The sequence below is a fragment of the Tachysurus vachellii genome, chromosome 11, assembly GCF_030014155.1.
Source record: "Tachysurus vachellii isolate PV-2020 chromosome 11, HZAU_Pvac_v1, whole genome shotgun sequence".
NCBI classification, from domain to species: domain Eukaryota; kingdom Metazoa; phylum Chordata; class Actinopteri; order Siluriformes; family Bagridae; genus Tachysurus; species Tachysurus vachellii.
Window position 1 is genome coordinate 19,566,029 of NC_083470.1, and position 16,434 is coordinate 19,582,462.

At 39.4% G+C, this 16,434-nt stretch overlaps 1 protein-coding gene across 6 annotated transcripts; it reads left to right on the top strand.

Moving 5' to 3' along the window:
- The first annotated feature begins 1,089 nt into the window (after positions 1–1,089).
- Positions 1,090–16,093, top strand: cdk11b (cyclin dependent kinase 11B). Of its 6 annotated transcripts, none has more exons than XM_060881210.1 (19): positions 1,090–1,197; positions 3,004–3,134; positions 3,730–3,845; positions 4,024–4,151; positions 4,232–4,379; positions 4,751–4,902; positions 5,721–5,858; positions 8,448–8,537; positions 8,639–8,770; positions 8,949–9,020; positions 10,499–10,695; positions 11,443–11,655; positions 11,739–11,844; positions 11,971–12,092; positions 12,181–12,288; positions 12,443–12,559; positions 12,721–12,869; positions 14,995–15,184; positions 15,452–16,093. In XM_060881210.1, the coding sequence occupies exons 2-19, from the start codon at positions 3,024–3,026 to the stop codon at positions 15,542–15,544; spliced, it is 2,382 nt and encodes a 793-aa protein (XP_060737193.1). In that variant the 5' UTR covers positions 1,090–1,197; positions 3,004–3,023; the 3' UTR covers positions 15,545–16,093. The 6 variants fall into 6 exon arrangements, with proteins under 6 accessions (XP_060737193.1, XP_060737195.1, XP_060737192.1 ...); XM_060881212.1 differs by lacking the exon at positions 1,090–1,197 and adding an exon at positions 1,503–1,598 and having other exon boundaries at positions 4,235–4,379; XM_060881209.1 differs by lacking the exon at positions 1,090–1,197 and adding an exon at positions 1,504–1,598.
- The last annotated feature ends 341 nt before the right edge of the window (positions 16,094–16,434 follow it).

Genomic DNA, 16,434 nt, shown 5'->3' on the forward strand with positions numbered 1-16,434 from the left:
GTTCAAATAAAGTACATAACTGAGCCAATAATTTAATGTCTGCAATGTTGGTTCACCAGGAGCCAGCGACACTGTGTTCCTGTACACAAAGTGAGCTCTTTAAAGTCCATGTGTCCAATAAAATAATCCATTGTGTTCTCAGACGTGTTTCACCCCACTATACAAACAGGAATAAATGATATATTTTCTTCCAAAAGGTGCTCTACTGGGTTTGGATGTTTAGACTGCAGAGGCCATTGAGTTACACTGAACTCGTTGTCATGCTCCTGGAACCAGTTAGAGATGATTTCATTCAGTTTATAAGCTTGTGGCATAAAACAGACCACATTCATTAACACATGCACTAACAGATCATGTGCTGGTTGGATAGCCAGTCATTCACAGGGGCTTGAACGGCAGAAGCTTAACATAATATGAAGCCTGTGATAAATAAAAATATGTCAGTATTTACAAATAAAAATATCTTTTATACATTAATATAATGTTTTTTTTTAAGAAGACATCGCTTTGCTGTTTGTGGATAGATGCTGCGTGTCGGCTCATCATAACAGGCTGTTTTCCACCATATGAAAGTCTTCAGGACAAAGAATTTTGAGCTTCCTGGTGCTTCTGTGTTTGTAATCTTGTTTTATAAACTTTAAGAAGGAAAAGGAAAAAAGAAAAAGAGACTGATGAGGTCTTAATGGCTCTAAATAGTGTAATGAACTTTTTATGACTTTCCATAACATTAAATGGATAGAAATCAAGACCTAGCTTTCATTGTTAATCCATAAATGGTAATGTTCGACACCTTGCTATGGTGTAAAGGACAATAAAATACTTAGAGGTGTGTTAGAAGAAATAATATCTGCCTTAGATTTGGACCTAAGTCAGTCTGTAGGGACGTTGCCATAGAGACATACTGAAGGCGCACGTGAGTCAAAACAAACACTAAACCCTTTGCGTAATTCAAGCCCACTAGTTTACACCATTAGTACGTTATCCATAAACTGCTGCAATCTGATATCTTCAGCAATGATACAAAACATCAGATTATAAAAGCTGTACCAAAAGCACATGGCAAAGTTGTCCACAAGATGGCAATAACTATCTAGGAACCTGCCTGTTACCCGGAAGTACTTTTAGGCCGGCCGACGGGCGGGCGGACCTAGCATTTTGTTTTTCCGGTTCCTAAAAAACGCGCCGAGTAATTTTCAGGTTTGTAATCTGTTTTTGTGCTGCAGTTATAGTCGTTTGTGTTACTTCTAATACGGAGTAAAATACGTAAACGTATACAGGTGTTTTACTGCTGTATAATGAGGCCCTGACTGATTAGCATTGTGTTGTGAGGTACGTTAGCTTTGGCTAATCGCTACATCTCTGTGTAAACTGGAGATAAAGCGGGTCACGTCTCAAATAGCGCCCTTTTGGAGATCTAGTGCACTACTACAGGCTGTTAGACCGCACTGTGTCGTGCACTATGTAGTGGACTTATAACACCGTGTGCAGGCGTTTTATTCAGCCCCACGGTATTGACCCTGTGCTAACTGAGCTAACTGCTAGTTACCGTCTGATGTGAGATTCAGTTTAACGGTTTGCTGTAAAGAAAATCGCTCTTGGTCAGTTAGCCGGTTGCTATTGTGTAATTATCTAAAACTGGTTATCTCCAGTAGCTGGCTGGTTAAATAAACCTTAATTCTGCAGTTTTGATTCTTGTAAAATGCTACTAACCCTTAGCTACTAACCCTTAGCTACTAACCCTTAGCTACTAACCCTTAGCTACTAACCCTTAGCTACTAACCCTTAGCTACTAACCCTTAGCTACTAACCCTTAGCTACTAACCCTTAGCTACTAACCCTTAGCTACTAACCCTTAGCTACTAACCCTTAGCTACTAACCCTTAGCTACTAACCCTTAGCTACTAACCCTTAGCTACTAACCCTTAGCTACTAACCCTTAGCCGAGGGGTTCTCAAGCGTTTTATTTAATACAAGATACAAGTCAACATTATTTAATACTTTACCAGGTTTGGTTTCAGCCAGTTTATTATAAGTAACTGGGTTATTGTGTTTAAATACTTTTAGTAATAATACATTATAACTTTGCTGTTAGTTGATATAAGAAAAGTTAAAGAAACATTCCAACACTGACTGAACTAGTTAGTGTCTTACCACTGACTGAACTAGTTAGTGTCTTACCACTGACTGAACTAGTTAGTGACTTACCACTGACTGAACTAGTTAGTGACTTAACTAGTATAAGGCAACTATACAGGAAAAATATACTTAACTAGTTAAACTTAACACTGGCTTAACTACTTAGACTTAGTACTGACTTAACACTGACTTAATTAGTTAGTGACTTAACTAATTTAAAAAGGTAATTTCTCTTGATTCAACAAGCTTCCTTTGTTTCTTTGTTGTTGTTTTTTTTTTAAAGAACATTAATTTACACTTGTTTGACTATAAATGTTAGTAATACTGTTTTTAATTCTTTTTTTAAACAATCACTCAGCATTAGAGGTAGCAAATAAAAAGATCTTGGTGATTAAAATTGTAGCACTATTCGCTTTCTTAGTGTATTTCTGGACCTTGATTTTCAACTATTTTTAAGAGTATATTAAACTATTATATTAAACTATATTTAACACTTAAGAGTAAAAAAAAAAAAAAATTCAGCACATGAGCGAAAGGTCCAAATATGATTTTGTGTTTTTCATCATGCAAAATATTTGGTCTGAATTGCCACCACAACTGTTCTGAAGAAAATGGGTTTAATTTGACGTGGGCCTCATTCTGTCACAAACCCTCGGCTGTGAGCTGTTACAGACCAAACCTACTAGAATGTTATGCTCTTGAACTCAGTATTAAGCACTAAACTCTCCAGCTGTAAGTTCTGAGAGTTTAAAACCAGGCACCTGCTACGAGCATCTCAGACTCCTAATCAGTTCAAAAGGAAAGACTGGAGCACGTAGATCAAACCTATAAGTCAGAGTCACTGGTTTTATTGCTCTTTTTTTGCAGCTGGTTGTGACTTGGAGCTGATGGGGGACGAAAAAGACACCTGGAAGGTTAAAACACTCGATGAAATTTTGCAAGAGAAAAAACGCAGACGAGAGCTCGAAGAGAAGACCGAACCCAAGCGCTTGAAAAATGTAGGCCTTGTGCTTTAAGTTTGTCAAGCTTATGTAAGTGTTGTGCTTTAGTTCTAACTTATTTGTTTGGATCAGAAACAGTCACTGCTAAGCGACTGTAAATACATCAGTATCTCGTGTGTATTGTCTAATTTATATTAAGTTATGATTTTATGATCGTTTATCTCAGGTCTCAGTTATGTGAAGTCTGTTATCTCAGCCAAACATGTCGCATCTCAGCCATGTCAAGTCTCGGGTGTCTCAGTTACCTAAAGACTAAAGTTAATATGGGTTAAATTAAGTCTCATTTATGTTAACCTCTGTTATCTTACTGCTCAGTTCTATAATGTCACATGTCCTGATTATCTCTCTTCTTTTATTTGAGGTTTGCTATCTTTAGTCTGAGCTATTTCAAGGCTTGGTTATCTCATGTCATTTGGCTCAGGTGTCTCAGGTCACAGTTATCTTGTTTACCTCACGTCTCAGACTCAGTTGTCTTAAGTCATTTGTATGTTATTCCAAGGCTCTTTAAACTCAAGTCAGTTCTCTCAGTTATCTCTTGCAGCTGATCTTCTAGGCAACAGAGAGCTCTAAAAATTGTTTCCTCTTTGGGCAGACGGATGATCGGGAACCCAAACGTGACACTCCAGAGGAAGGAGAATTACAGGACCACAGGATGGAAATAACAATACGCAACTCTCCATACATAAGGGAGGACTCGACAGAAGACAGGTACTCCACATACCCCCCTTTACTAATAGGAAATGATACCATTTGACATTTGTATCATCTGTATTATTCAGTAATACTATTAATGAGTAGTCATAAAGAGCCCATTTTAACATGGAATGGAATGGAATTGTAACTTGGCATAAAACACATTTGAACCGTTCTTCCCTATTTATTGTAGAGGCGAGGAAGACGACTCGCTAGCCATAAAGCCTCCTCAGCAGATGACCAGAAAAGACAAGTCATACCACAGGAAAGAAGAGAAGCGGAAGGATAAGAGGAGACACAGAAGCCACTCTGCAGAAGGAGGTAGCCACCGTTGCTGTGATTATTATGTACTAGTTCTCACACAGGTTCATTTTGTGAATTTGCAGTTTGCTGTTTTTAAGCAGGAAAGCACAGCCGTGCCAAGGACAAAGAGAAGGAACGGGAGAACGAAAGGAGGAAGCGACAATGGCAGGATGACAGCAAAGTTCGCAGGGACTATGATCGACAGAAGCGGCGGGATCAGGCCAGGGCTCACTCTCGCAGGGAGAGGTGTTTTCCTTTTTCTCTTATTTGTTTCGAATGTTGTGCCAGCGACATTAACACAAACAATGGGAGTGAAATATTGTTGTATGTGTGACCTGTTGTACCTCTCACAACTGCTCACATTTTATATATTTTTTATTTTTTTTTTGTACTGTAAGTAATCTCCCATCTTTAAAAATTGGCTTATGGTTTATGTCCATCTTTCTTAATCAGTTTTGTGTGTAAACTGTGTGAAGGTTTGAATGGATTAAGTTACATTTCTCGATTGCTGAGCTACCGGGTTTGTGATTGATTTGCTGAAGAGCCTTTACAGAGCTTTGGCTGTTAATAATGTTTTATAGCGTTGTATTGACGCTAATGTATTGTATCCCACCAAGCAGGGACCGCCTGGAGCAGCTGGAACGCCAGCGTGAGAGGGAGAGGAAGCTGCGAGAACAGCAACAAAAAGAGCAGAGAGAGCAGCGCGAGCAGAAAGAGAGGGAAAGGAGGGCTGAGGAGAGGCGCAAGGAGCGAGAGACACGACGAGAAGGTAACATATCTAATTTTGCTGCAGCTTTAAAAAATAAAAAAATGCAATGTTATTTGTTATTATTATTATTTGTTGTTTTTTTTTTCTTGAGGAAAACTATAGTTGTGCTTAGAATTGGTGAGATTGCAAGCACAGGATTGTTCTTTTAGACTGCTAGCAGTAAAGACACTTGTGTCGTCGCTGTCAGGCGGAATCCTCGTATCTCCAAAACCATTACTTTTCAGGAAATAAAAATTTTTTTATCTACCTTAACTGCAGTGCACAGGGTTTAGTCCACGTTGCAGTGGATTGTCTTGCGCTAAATTCCTGTCCTCAGACGAGCACCAGAACTAGCGGGGGTCAAGTTTTTTTTTCTTTGAGCCCAGTGTTTTGAAGACATTTACCTCAGAAGACGTGTTGATTCGTTGCGACTCTTCTTGAGGAGAAATATGCCGCGAATCTCTCCCGCGGAGTGAGGATGAGGTGGACAGTTGAAGTGTCCAATGGAGTTATGAGATTTGCGCTCAAGCTATTTTCAAGACTTTAGATTGGTTAATAACTTGTAAAAATAACAGACCCACGTGGGAACTGACCAATAGCATCGATATGTGAAAAAATATGAAATGACCAAATTTGGACATACAAGGTTTCCGCCCGACAGCGACGATGTACTTAATTCCTATGATGGCTTTCTCTTGTTTGATGAATCAAGAACATGCTTTGGCTGAATGCATGTGTGTTCATTTCTGCATACTGCAGACAGTGGTAAGTAATTCAGGATGCAAAAAAATTGCACAAGTAATCTTGAATTAATCTGTCAACACGTCATGTTTGCGCAGGTCCCCTTTCCCATCACCGGGGCGGCATCCTGGAAGATTACGGAGACAAAGCCAAGCCCAGGCACCGCAGCCGTAGCCGGAGTCCCATGCGTCTACAAAGAGAGCAAAGACCAGAGAGCAGTGAACAGCGGCGACCGGGTTAGTAAAACCAGGCTGAACATGCCAGGTCATGCTTGTCCTAATGGACCACTGTATAAAGTTTCACAGTGTCTCACAGGAAAACCCTAGTTGTATTTACTACATGTTGGGTTCCTATATACATACTAGATTTTTCTGACCTGTCTGACTAAAAAAAGACAGTAAAAGCCGTGATATCCTCAAGCTTTTCAGGCTTCAATATCAACCGTCAATTATGAATTATACGTAATAAAGGCTCACTTTTTTTAATTCTAGAATATCCTAGAAATTTTATTGTTATATAATTAGCTTAAAATTCCCCAGAGGACAATTTGAGCCAGTCACAGGGTTAAAAATAAACCCAGCTATGTCGTGTGGGGTTTTAAATGATTTGGAGCTAATAATTGTACAGTGTTTTAATATAGTTTTTCAAATAATTCATGTTTTTGTTTTTCATTGCACCGAGTCTTTACTATTAAAATAAGGTTTTATCGTAAAATAAAGCAGAATTTGTACAGGTTGTGGAATAGTATAGATTTATTGGTCAATTATTGTGTTGCTAAATAAGACCCTTTTTTTAATTTTTTTATTTTTTTTATTTATTATTTCCTTTTCGTATTATCATGATCTCCTTCTCATGCATGGACACACACGCGCGCACACACACACACACGGTCAAGACTGGTCATCATTCCCAGTCCATATTCACCCCATTTTAACTTCTCAAATTTTGTGGTGTTAGCATTGAATTAAATGGTGTTCACCCCGCTCTGTGTCAATACTTGTTAGACCCAACTTTGTCCACAATGACAGCTGCAAGCCTTCTGGGATACGTCTCTATCAGCTTTGCAGATCTGGATAGTAATTATTATTTTTTTGCCCATTCTTCTTGCCAAACTTAAGGTCTGTCAGACTGGATGGAGACTGTTGAACAGCAATTTTCAAGCCTTGCCACATAATCTCAATCTGATTGTGATCTGGGCTTTGACAGTGTCGTTCTAGCACATTCAGGTTTTTGGGTTTAAACCACTTTGGCATCATGTTTGGGGTTGGAAGGTTAATAAACCCCTGCGCCAGTCCCAAAACCCTTGCAGACTGGAACATGGTTTCTTCTAGGATTGCCCTGTAGATTTCCTGGTGCCAATCATCTTGACCTCAACCATAACCACTCTTCCGAGTTCCTGTTGAGTGTCTGGCCAATGATTGTTCTGTAAACAGCTTTCACCCTCTTGAGTTATGTATCTCTCTAGTTCCCTCAGAACTACTTTTGGCCACTTTGCTGCTTCTCTCACCTTGTTTTTAGTTACCAGCTCTTGGTAAATGGCTTCCTTCAGCCATCAACACTAAAATTCTTTCCCCTTTTTAAAAGAGAAACTAAAATGGACATCATTTGGACACACATTACGCCTGCCGGTTTTGAATGATCATTTATTAATCATACCTTGCATCAATAAGTTTTTTTTTTGTTTGTTTTTTTTTTGTTTTTTTTTTTAACTGAATTAGTTTAATACATGCTTGAAGCACCTTTTACGTTGAATCTAATCTTGGCTGGTCCGAGATCAGCTTCAGGCTCAAAGCTTCCCGTCCCAGCAGTGTGTGTGCAGGTGCATGCCCGTTAGATCCTAAAGTAATTGTGGTGTAGCTCCTGAGATACCAAGCTTTCATGGCCAGATGGAGTTTAAGACTTCGTAACTGATTATTTTTTATTTTATTTTAATTAATTAATTAATTAATTAATTTTTTTTTTTTTATAAATCCACTAAAACCACACTCTTCTGTATGTTGCTTCTTTTAGATAATTGCACATTCTTAGTGTCTGCCGTCTTCATATTGATATTCAACAATATATGACCTGACGTTTATATATTCGACAAAACCTTACATCACCAAAGAGACACTGTAGGTTTCATAGAAGAATTTAGGAACTGTTGACTTGGAGCATTTTCTAGACCAGACAGAGAGGATCCAGGATTTTTATGTAGCTCATTATACTGTTTTTCCTGAATATTATTATTATTATTATTATTATTATTATTATTATTATTATTATTTTATAATATTAAAATATTCAGATAAACTGCACGTAAGTTTTGGTCTAGATAGATTTGATGTAGGATTTTTTTTTCTTTATGTTTATCATATTGACCTTTTATATAGTTTTTCGAGGCATGAAAATACATAGTTGACATCACACCAATATTTTACTGCTATTTTATTAGTCTAGTCACTGACTTAAAGGCAAGTAGTCTGCCACTTTTGCACAGTTATTGTAGCTATTAATAAGTGCATATAAGGTTATTTCCACCCTTTAAAGTGAATTTCAGGAGTTTTTCCTCGTAGTCTTAATGCACCATTCTAGCCCAGCTTGTGCGGTAATAAGACACTTTTAGTGGCGTGTGCTAGCCATTAAAGTTCTCTCACTGGCGGAGTATGTTGTGCGGTCTGCTGCTCGGAGGCCATTAGATCACTCGATCTCCTTCGCTGTTTTTTTGCGAGATCACTGTAAAAGTGATAAGCCTTCCCAATCTTGCGCGTTATGTGACAGACTTCTAAATTATTATTATTTAATACTAGCACTGATTGCGCAGGCATTATTATTTTTGTCTGCAGTGAAAGAAGAGAAGCAAGAGGATTTACTGGCTGATCTTCAGGATATCAGTGACAGTGAGCGAAAGACAAGTACAGCAGAGTCTTCAATCGGTAAGTGCATACATACATGCATATATATGAACGCACCCAAGAAACTAAAACCTGCAATCAACTATTGACATCTCTAAAGCTAGTTCCCTTTTCAATTAAAGGCTCAGTTTCTGGTTCAGAGGAGGAGGAGGAGGATGACGATGAAGAAGAAGAAGAAGAGTCGAGCAGCCAGAGCGAAGAAAATGAAGAGGGAGAGTCGGGATCAGACTCTGAAGGATCTGATCAGAGTGCAGGTCAGTATCTACCCAGCTTTAGACCTCAGTCAGTTATCTTCAGGTCAGTTTTTTGGGTTTTTCCACTTCCTTCTGGCAGTAGTATGTCATCATATAACTGACTTTCCAATTCAGATGATGGAAATGGTTAATACATAATCTGTTTTAATATCTGTGGCTTGTTTTTCTGTTTTTGTAGAATACGTGAGTGAAGAAGAGCAATCAGAGGAGGAGGAAGACGAAAGAGAGAATGGCAACCACATACCTACTGGTGAGGGTGGGCTTATAAAACCAGACACTATGTGACTCATTTCGTGCTTTTACTTTATGGGCTTTTTTTTTGGGGGGGCTTAAATTCCCTGCTGCTGTGGAAGCCAGTAGATTTCCTTTTTTTTTCCTGAAAAGCAGCTATTACGATTAGTGCTGCTGAACAATACTGAGTCAGTCACAACAAAAATGTAAACAAAGCCAGATACAAGTATGCAAGATTTAGGTGAAGAGAACGATGGAAATATTAGATGGCTAGAGGGAAAAATGAAAATTGTACCGTGTGCCATATAGATACGTGGAAAAAGTTTTTTATTCTGACTTACGTGAGCAGCAGTATTTGGTCTTCAGTACAAAACTGTAGATAAAGATTATGTAATTGAGTGAAGAACAATACATAGTATTTCTCCATTGAAAAGCTTTACGTAGGCATTAAAACTGCTTAGCGGTCTCTAACATCTACTGGGAGACATGTTTTGCCTGCTCCTCCATGCAGAATTCCTTCAACTGTGCAACGTTTGAGATGGGCTTTGACTGGTCATTCAATAATCCTTAATTTCTTCCTTTTAAGCCACTGCTTGGTGGATTCGCTTGTATAATTGGAAGCATTATCCTGTTGGGAAGTCAGCTTCACCTTTTTTGATACATCTCCTCAAGCACCATTTGATATGAACGGGAACTACTAGTCATGTGATCTAGTTTTGTGATCGCTAGTCAACCAGCCGAAGAGGCAGCAAAGCAGCCCCAAACCATAACGTTTCCCCCACCAGGCTTTTCAGTTGGTATAAGGTTCTGTTGATATGAAATGATATCATTGCTAAATTCCTAGATATTCTGCATATTCTTATAACAGCAGGGGTTTCTTCCTGGTACACATGTAGCCCAAGTTTGTGTATGCTTCTTCTAATGGGTAAAAGCAAGGTGAGGAGCTACCTGCAGATTCTGTGATGAAATCCTGGGGCTTCTTCTTCTACAGCCTTATTTCTGAAAGCCCCAGAGAACTCTTTTGATCTGGACATAATGATGTCGCTCACCGCAATAACAAAGAGAATAACGAGACCACGTACGAGTCTGAAATAAAATGGGTTCCTCCAAGCTATGCTGTTATGGCGTACTAATCATTAGCACCAGCTTTTGTGCATCAGGGTTTATGTGAAGTCACGAGTTTACTTACTTTTTCCACATATGCTTGCATTTCTGTTTATTTCAGTTGTACAAAGGATGACTGGACTGTTCATTCACTAACTTTTATTTATCACTTGTGTTTAAACAAGGTGTACTTACTTTTTTACATGACTTTAAAAAAAAAAAAAATCAGTCTCAGTTCATTTAGTTGTTCCAAACTACTGTCTGTTTTGTGCTTCATGCTTCTGGATCTATTAAGCTATCGGAGAAATACCGATTGTTCAAAACAAGGTCATTACGCTCATAGTGGAGAGTTTTTTTTTCTTTTCTGTGATTAACACAAGCGTATCTCTACAGTCCCAGAGTCACGGTTCGATCACGACTCCGAGGAGAGCGTCGAGGACGAGGAGGTAGAGGAAGTGGACGCGGGAGACGTGACCCCTCAGTCTCCTTCTCAGTCAGCCACACCAGAGGAAAACTACGTCCCAGATTCACCACCAGTCTCACCTGTCGAGCTGAAAAAAGAGCTGCCCAAATATCTGCCTGCGTTACAGGTATGTACTAGGGCTATCACCAAGGACTAATTAAATATGGTGCGGTGTACCTAACTACATATAGTTCCATCTTGATGATGTAGATAACATATTAACTTCCACTCCTTTGTCTGATGCCTGTTTTTTAGTGTCCAACTTTTTTTTTTTTTTTTTGGAACGCCACAATAGAACAATTCACTGTAGAGAAACCGAACCCTTAAGCGGCATGGTAAAAGGAGCAGAGCGATGCTTCATGCAATGAACATTTAGCCTAAAAGTTATTGTCTCACAAGTTATTGCTTAAAATCGATTATTTTTATTTTTAGTCATTGGAAGTAGACGTTACTTGTAAAACCTGCCTCCAGGTACCATCATACAGTAACTACTGTTTGGTGGTTGATATGTTTGTTTGGGTTTTTAGGATTCCACAAAATGCCCAACTCTACTAGCAATCATGTCCCCAACAAGTAATTTTATGTGCTGGATAATACCATAAAATCAGAGCTGTTAAAATGTGTTTATGTTCAATTTGGCCTCGATCGAATGCTCAGCAGGGACAAATTGGCAACTCTCTCCGTAACCACGGAGCTTCCACTGCCATTTTGTTTTGAATCCAATGCATTAAACTTCTTTGTTTATTTTGTGTGTATAAAATTCAAGCATTTAAAGATAGGAAACTTTGACTTTGGTGAATGTTGTTTGTGAAACACTCGCCATACAGAACACTGCAACATGCTCACGGTTACTGCATTTCTGCTTTGTTTTAAGGGCTGCCGTAGCGTGGAGGAGTTTCAGTGTCTGAACCGTATAGAAGAAGGCACATACGGGGTGGTATACAGGGCCAAGGACAAGAAAACTGACGAAATCGTAGCCCTTAAAAGGCTGAAAATGGAGAAGGAGAAAGAGGGATTTCCAATCACCTCTCTCCGAGAGATTAACACCATCCTGAAGGCCCAGCACCCCAACATTGTCACTGTCAGGGTGAGCTAGTCAGACATTCTGTTGGATAAGCTGACATTAGTAAGGATTAATAACTAAATATTTTGTATTCCTGTTTGTCACAGGAGATTGTTGTGGGCAGTAATATGGATAAGATCTACATAGTGATGAATTATGTAGAACATGACTTAAAGAGTCTTATGGAAACTATGAAACAGCCTTTTTTACCAGGTAAGTTACCACCTCTGTAAAAATTTGCATGGGGTGTGTTTATATACTTTTAAAAGTAACGTACAAATACAAGACTTTCATTTGTTGTCTGTCTGTCTGCGTCTCTCTGTATGTCCGTCTCTTCAGGTGAAGTGAAGACACTGATGATTCAGCTACTAAGAGGGGTTCGCCATCTCCATGACAACTGGATCTTGCATCGTGATCTTAAGACCTCCAACCTGTTGCTGAGCCACAAGGGCATTTTAAAGGTGCCACACGTCTTTTGGGAGCCGCCCAAGTTTTTCCTGGCGTCTGAATTTTTTCATGTTTGACACGCGTGGTTTCTGTGTTGTGCAGATTGGCGATTTTGGACTGGCACGAGAGTACGGTTCCCCACTGAAACCTTACACACCCGTGGTGGTCACACTATGGTACCGTGGACCAGAGCTTCTTTTGGGCGCGAAGGTCAGTAATAGATGCGTTTTTAAATCGTAACAGCTGTTCCTAGCCTTTACACTTATTCTAAATCTGAATGCCAAATTGCAGGTTTTCGAAAGAATATGCTTACGTGACTTTAGGTAGGCCGTGTATACGGAGTGATTGTTATTTTTCATGACAGGAATACTCCACAGCTGTGGACATGTGGTCGGTGGGCTGCATATTTGGTGAGCTTCTGACCCAAAAACCACTCTTCCCAGGCAAGTCCGAAATCGACCAGATCAACAAAGTATTTAAGGTGAACTCTTCTGCAGATACTTCACTCAGAAAATCTAAAAGCTTTTAAGGGAAATTTGGGTGTTTTAAAGGGAATGGGAAAAATTTTAATTATTTGTGCGCTTGCACAAAATCATCTTAAAACTGTTCAAACGTGTACGCCTTTGGTTTTTCCTGCGTTAGGACCTCGGCTCTCCCAGCGAGAAGATTTGGCCAGGCTACAACGAGCTGCCTGCGGTGAAGAAGATGACTTTTACAGAATATCCCTATAACAACTTGCGCAAACGCTTCGGAGCTCTGCTCTCAGACCAAGGCTTCGACCTCATGAACAAGTAGGTTTTGAATTTTTGTTTCTTTGAGAGCGACACACACGCGCATACACACACAGGGTCTCACAGAATTAGGTGTATATCGGAAAGTAGGTACTTCAGTCACATACAGTTGCTCCTTTCAGATTTTCTTTTTTGTATAAGAACCATATATTTTGTTTAGAAGTCCAACCGGACAGGAAAAATAATTCGTACATGGAATTTTTTTTTATTTCTTTTTGACATTAGCATTTCCTATAAGAAGGTAAAAACCATGTATAATTAATCATTAATTAAGCATTTCTATGCTCTATAATAACAATACAGTATAGTACCACAGCGCTGTTAAATTCTCAAGTCTGATTGGTCAGAAGACGCTATAGGTTGTCAATATTGCCAGCGATAATTCAAATCAAGTTCATTTGATTCAAGTTTGTATTCGTGTTCTCATTGGAGCTTTTTTTTATTTATTTATTTATTTATTTATTTATTTGTTTGTTTGTTTGTTTGTTTGTTTATTTATTTATTTATTATCATTTCTCAAAACGACACCCAGCTGTTTATCATTTTCTTATAACTACACACTTCAGCATTTCCATGCTAAGCCAACATGGCAGACTCCCCAACGTGTGATATTTTCCTCAAGGATCCGTAGCCGTGTGACCTAAACATTTTAATTTTAATAAGGCACTGCTAGTTATTCGTAAACATCACACTTGGGTGTGCGTGTGTTTTTGTACACACATTCGGTGCGAAGAGACGACGGTGTCTGAGGTGGTCTGTCTGGAGCAGCAGAGGCTTGCGTCTGTCAGGAATCTGTCTGGCATGCTAGACACAGGGCAGACAGCAAGAGCAGCCAGATTACACATGCTAGTCTGCAACCCTGATGATGTCAGGAAAAAAGACCCATTTACTTCTATTCCCTCTTGCTTGCTTGGATTTATTACTAGCCTTTTTATAATCTGTTAGGCATGCAACAGTATACAAATAACATCAATATAAACAGTAATCCACCCTGTTATAAAAACCCTGTCTTGTTTATGATGAAGTCTTTTTCATACATTTTTTTGCACTGCTGTTGTAGTTTTCACATAATACCAAGATGCAGTATAATCTTGATATTAGGTTTTTAATAGGCTTTTTCTTTCCCCTCCTTTCCCAGTTTAATCCACTAACAATTTCCACATCCTATCCAGCTTTCTCCTACTACACACAAACTACCAATCAGGCTGTTTCGTTTCCGCTTCCTTCCAGACAACCATAAAATAAGTCTTCCTCAGGCCCTCTTCCTCATGCATGAACTCACAGATGCCTGTGATTGGCAAGTGTCATTTTGATTTAAAGGGGAGCAAGAGTTTGCCATCCCTCCTACCCAGAGGCTGTATTATCTCCACTATCTTTAAATCTCAGGACAATAGGGATCACCCTTATTAGAGACAGCCAAGCGATTCAATAACATTTATCATGTAAATTGTTTAACATGAGGGCGAGTTTAGAGAATAGCTAGAAAAATGTATAATGTGTAACTTTGAGTAAATATTTCTGCCATTTTCACTTAAGAAACTCCCATTCATATGTGTTTATCGGAGAAATGACGCAAATTGAGCAAAACAATACAAGGAATGTTTATTCCCAAGCAGAAGGAAAATGTACTTTTTTATTTAAACAAGCATCTGTCACATAAACAGTTGTGACAGTTCATGTTGGATTCAGCCGCTGCATTGGACAGAAGGTTCTACATGACTCAAGATCGGCCATAAATAATCCTTTACACAGTCCATTCAATACTGAGCATCACCTCTTTGCTATCATTGCACATTTCTTGCACTTACCGGCAAGCGCTGCCAGACCATGGTGGATTTGGATTGATTTGGATTTTTACAGTAGAATTATAGTTCATAAGAAGAGTTAAAAGCAGCAAGAACAAGACAGCTGCAGACAAAGTAAAGTGGGGCTGCCAGATCACACAAAGCCGAGCAATCCACAAAACCCAAATATTTTTGCATGGTGTTTTAAGTCAGCTGTTTTACAGTGCAGTTGATGGATGAGCGGCTAACTTTTTAAGAGAAGCTCAGGGAAAGTATAAGCTCGGGCTAGCATGCAAAGCCATTTTGTCTTTTGTATAAATCAAACCTACTTTCACCGTTAGATTCCTTACCTACTGCCCAGCCAAGAGGATCAGTGCAGACGAGGCTTTGAAGCACGAGTATTTTCGGGAATCGCCGCTCCCCATCGAGCCCTCCATGTTCCCAACTTGGCCGGCGAAGAGCGAACAGCAGCGGGTGAAAAGAGGAACGAGCCCCCGACCCCCAGAGGGAGGCCTGGGCTACAGCCAGCTGGTAGGAGACACCACTGTTATATTGCCAGTGTTGTGCCTGGAAGCCGTAATGTACACGTGGAACTCGAGATATCTTTTATACACTATTGTCTGATATTAGTCCTAAGGCATCCCCCTGTAATGTTCTCTGACTGGATTTGAGTCACGGGCTTAAACAGATAAGGAAAATGTAGAAGTAGAAGCTCAGTGATCTCATACAGTGCCTGATTTCTTTTCTGAACACATTTGCACACTCACAATTTTCACCTCTTTTCTTTTTTTTTTAAAGGGTGATGACGATCTGAAAGACACTGGCTTCCACTTGACGACAGCCAACCAAGGACTTTCCAAATCAGGCCCCGGATTCAGTCTGAAGTTCTGAGGTATAAAGGACCAGAGGCAAGGGATTTTAATGCTCTTTGTGGCACTAATGCCAGGACTCGGTTTAAAAGAGACTCCCTTAAAGCTGACCCAATTTTCCTCTAAGGCTCCCCGACGCCGCAAACTCTTAAAAGCTGTCCGATGACAGAGACCTTCAAGTTCTATCTGTTCATCTACTTCTGGCAGTTAGAGGCGATGAACTGATCCTCCGCCACACTTAATCCCAAATTGGGGCTGGCTTCTGATGTATTAGTTTTTTATTTTTTTTTTTTCCTCTCTCTCGTTCTCTCTCTCTCTTTTGCAGTCATGTACTGCTGTTTGTCCTGTTTCTGTTTGAGTTACAGCTTCCACTCTCTTCTATTCCACCAAGTTGGATCATTTACTTTTTTTTTTAAGCGACAGACAAAGGACTGTTCAAATTTAAAACTGCATTCCAGCCTACACATACTGGATTCATAACTGGAGTTGTGTAACGATGCAGTTTGCCAAAACTGTCGGTCACTGACGCAGGTGATATTGTGTTGTAAGAAATAAACTATTTCCAAGTCTATTTATACAATTTTATCATATTTCTAAAGCCGGTACTGTTTGTTTTTTTTTTTTTTTTTGGATGAATTTCTTTTTTTTTTCTTTTTTTTTCTTTACCTTAAAGAAACAGTTAAGGACTGTTATGAAACCGAAGTTTAATAACAGAAATGACAAAAAGTTGGGGAAACACTGAAGGCAGCCTTGAAAACAGCTCCAGCACCAGATGTCCAAAAATGATGTCATTCTTTGCACCGCACACACTCTGCACAATCAAGTCCGCCGCCTTGCTTTTTTTTTTTTTTTTTTTTTTATTAGCGAAGAAGCCAGAGCGACTTTCCGTTGAAGCCGATATTCTCCGCGTTA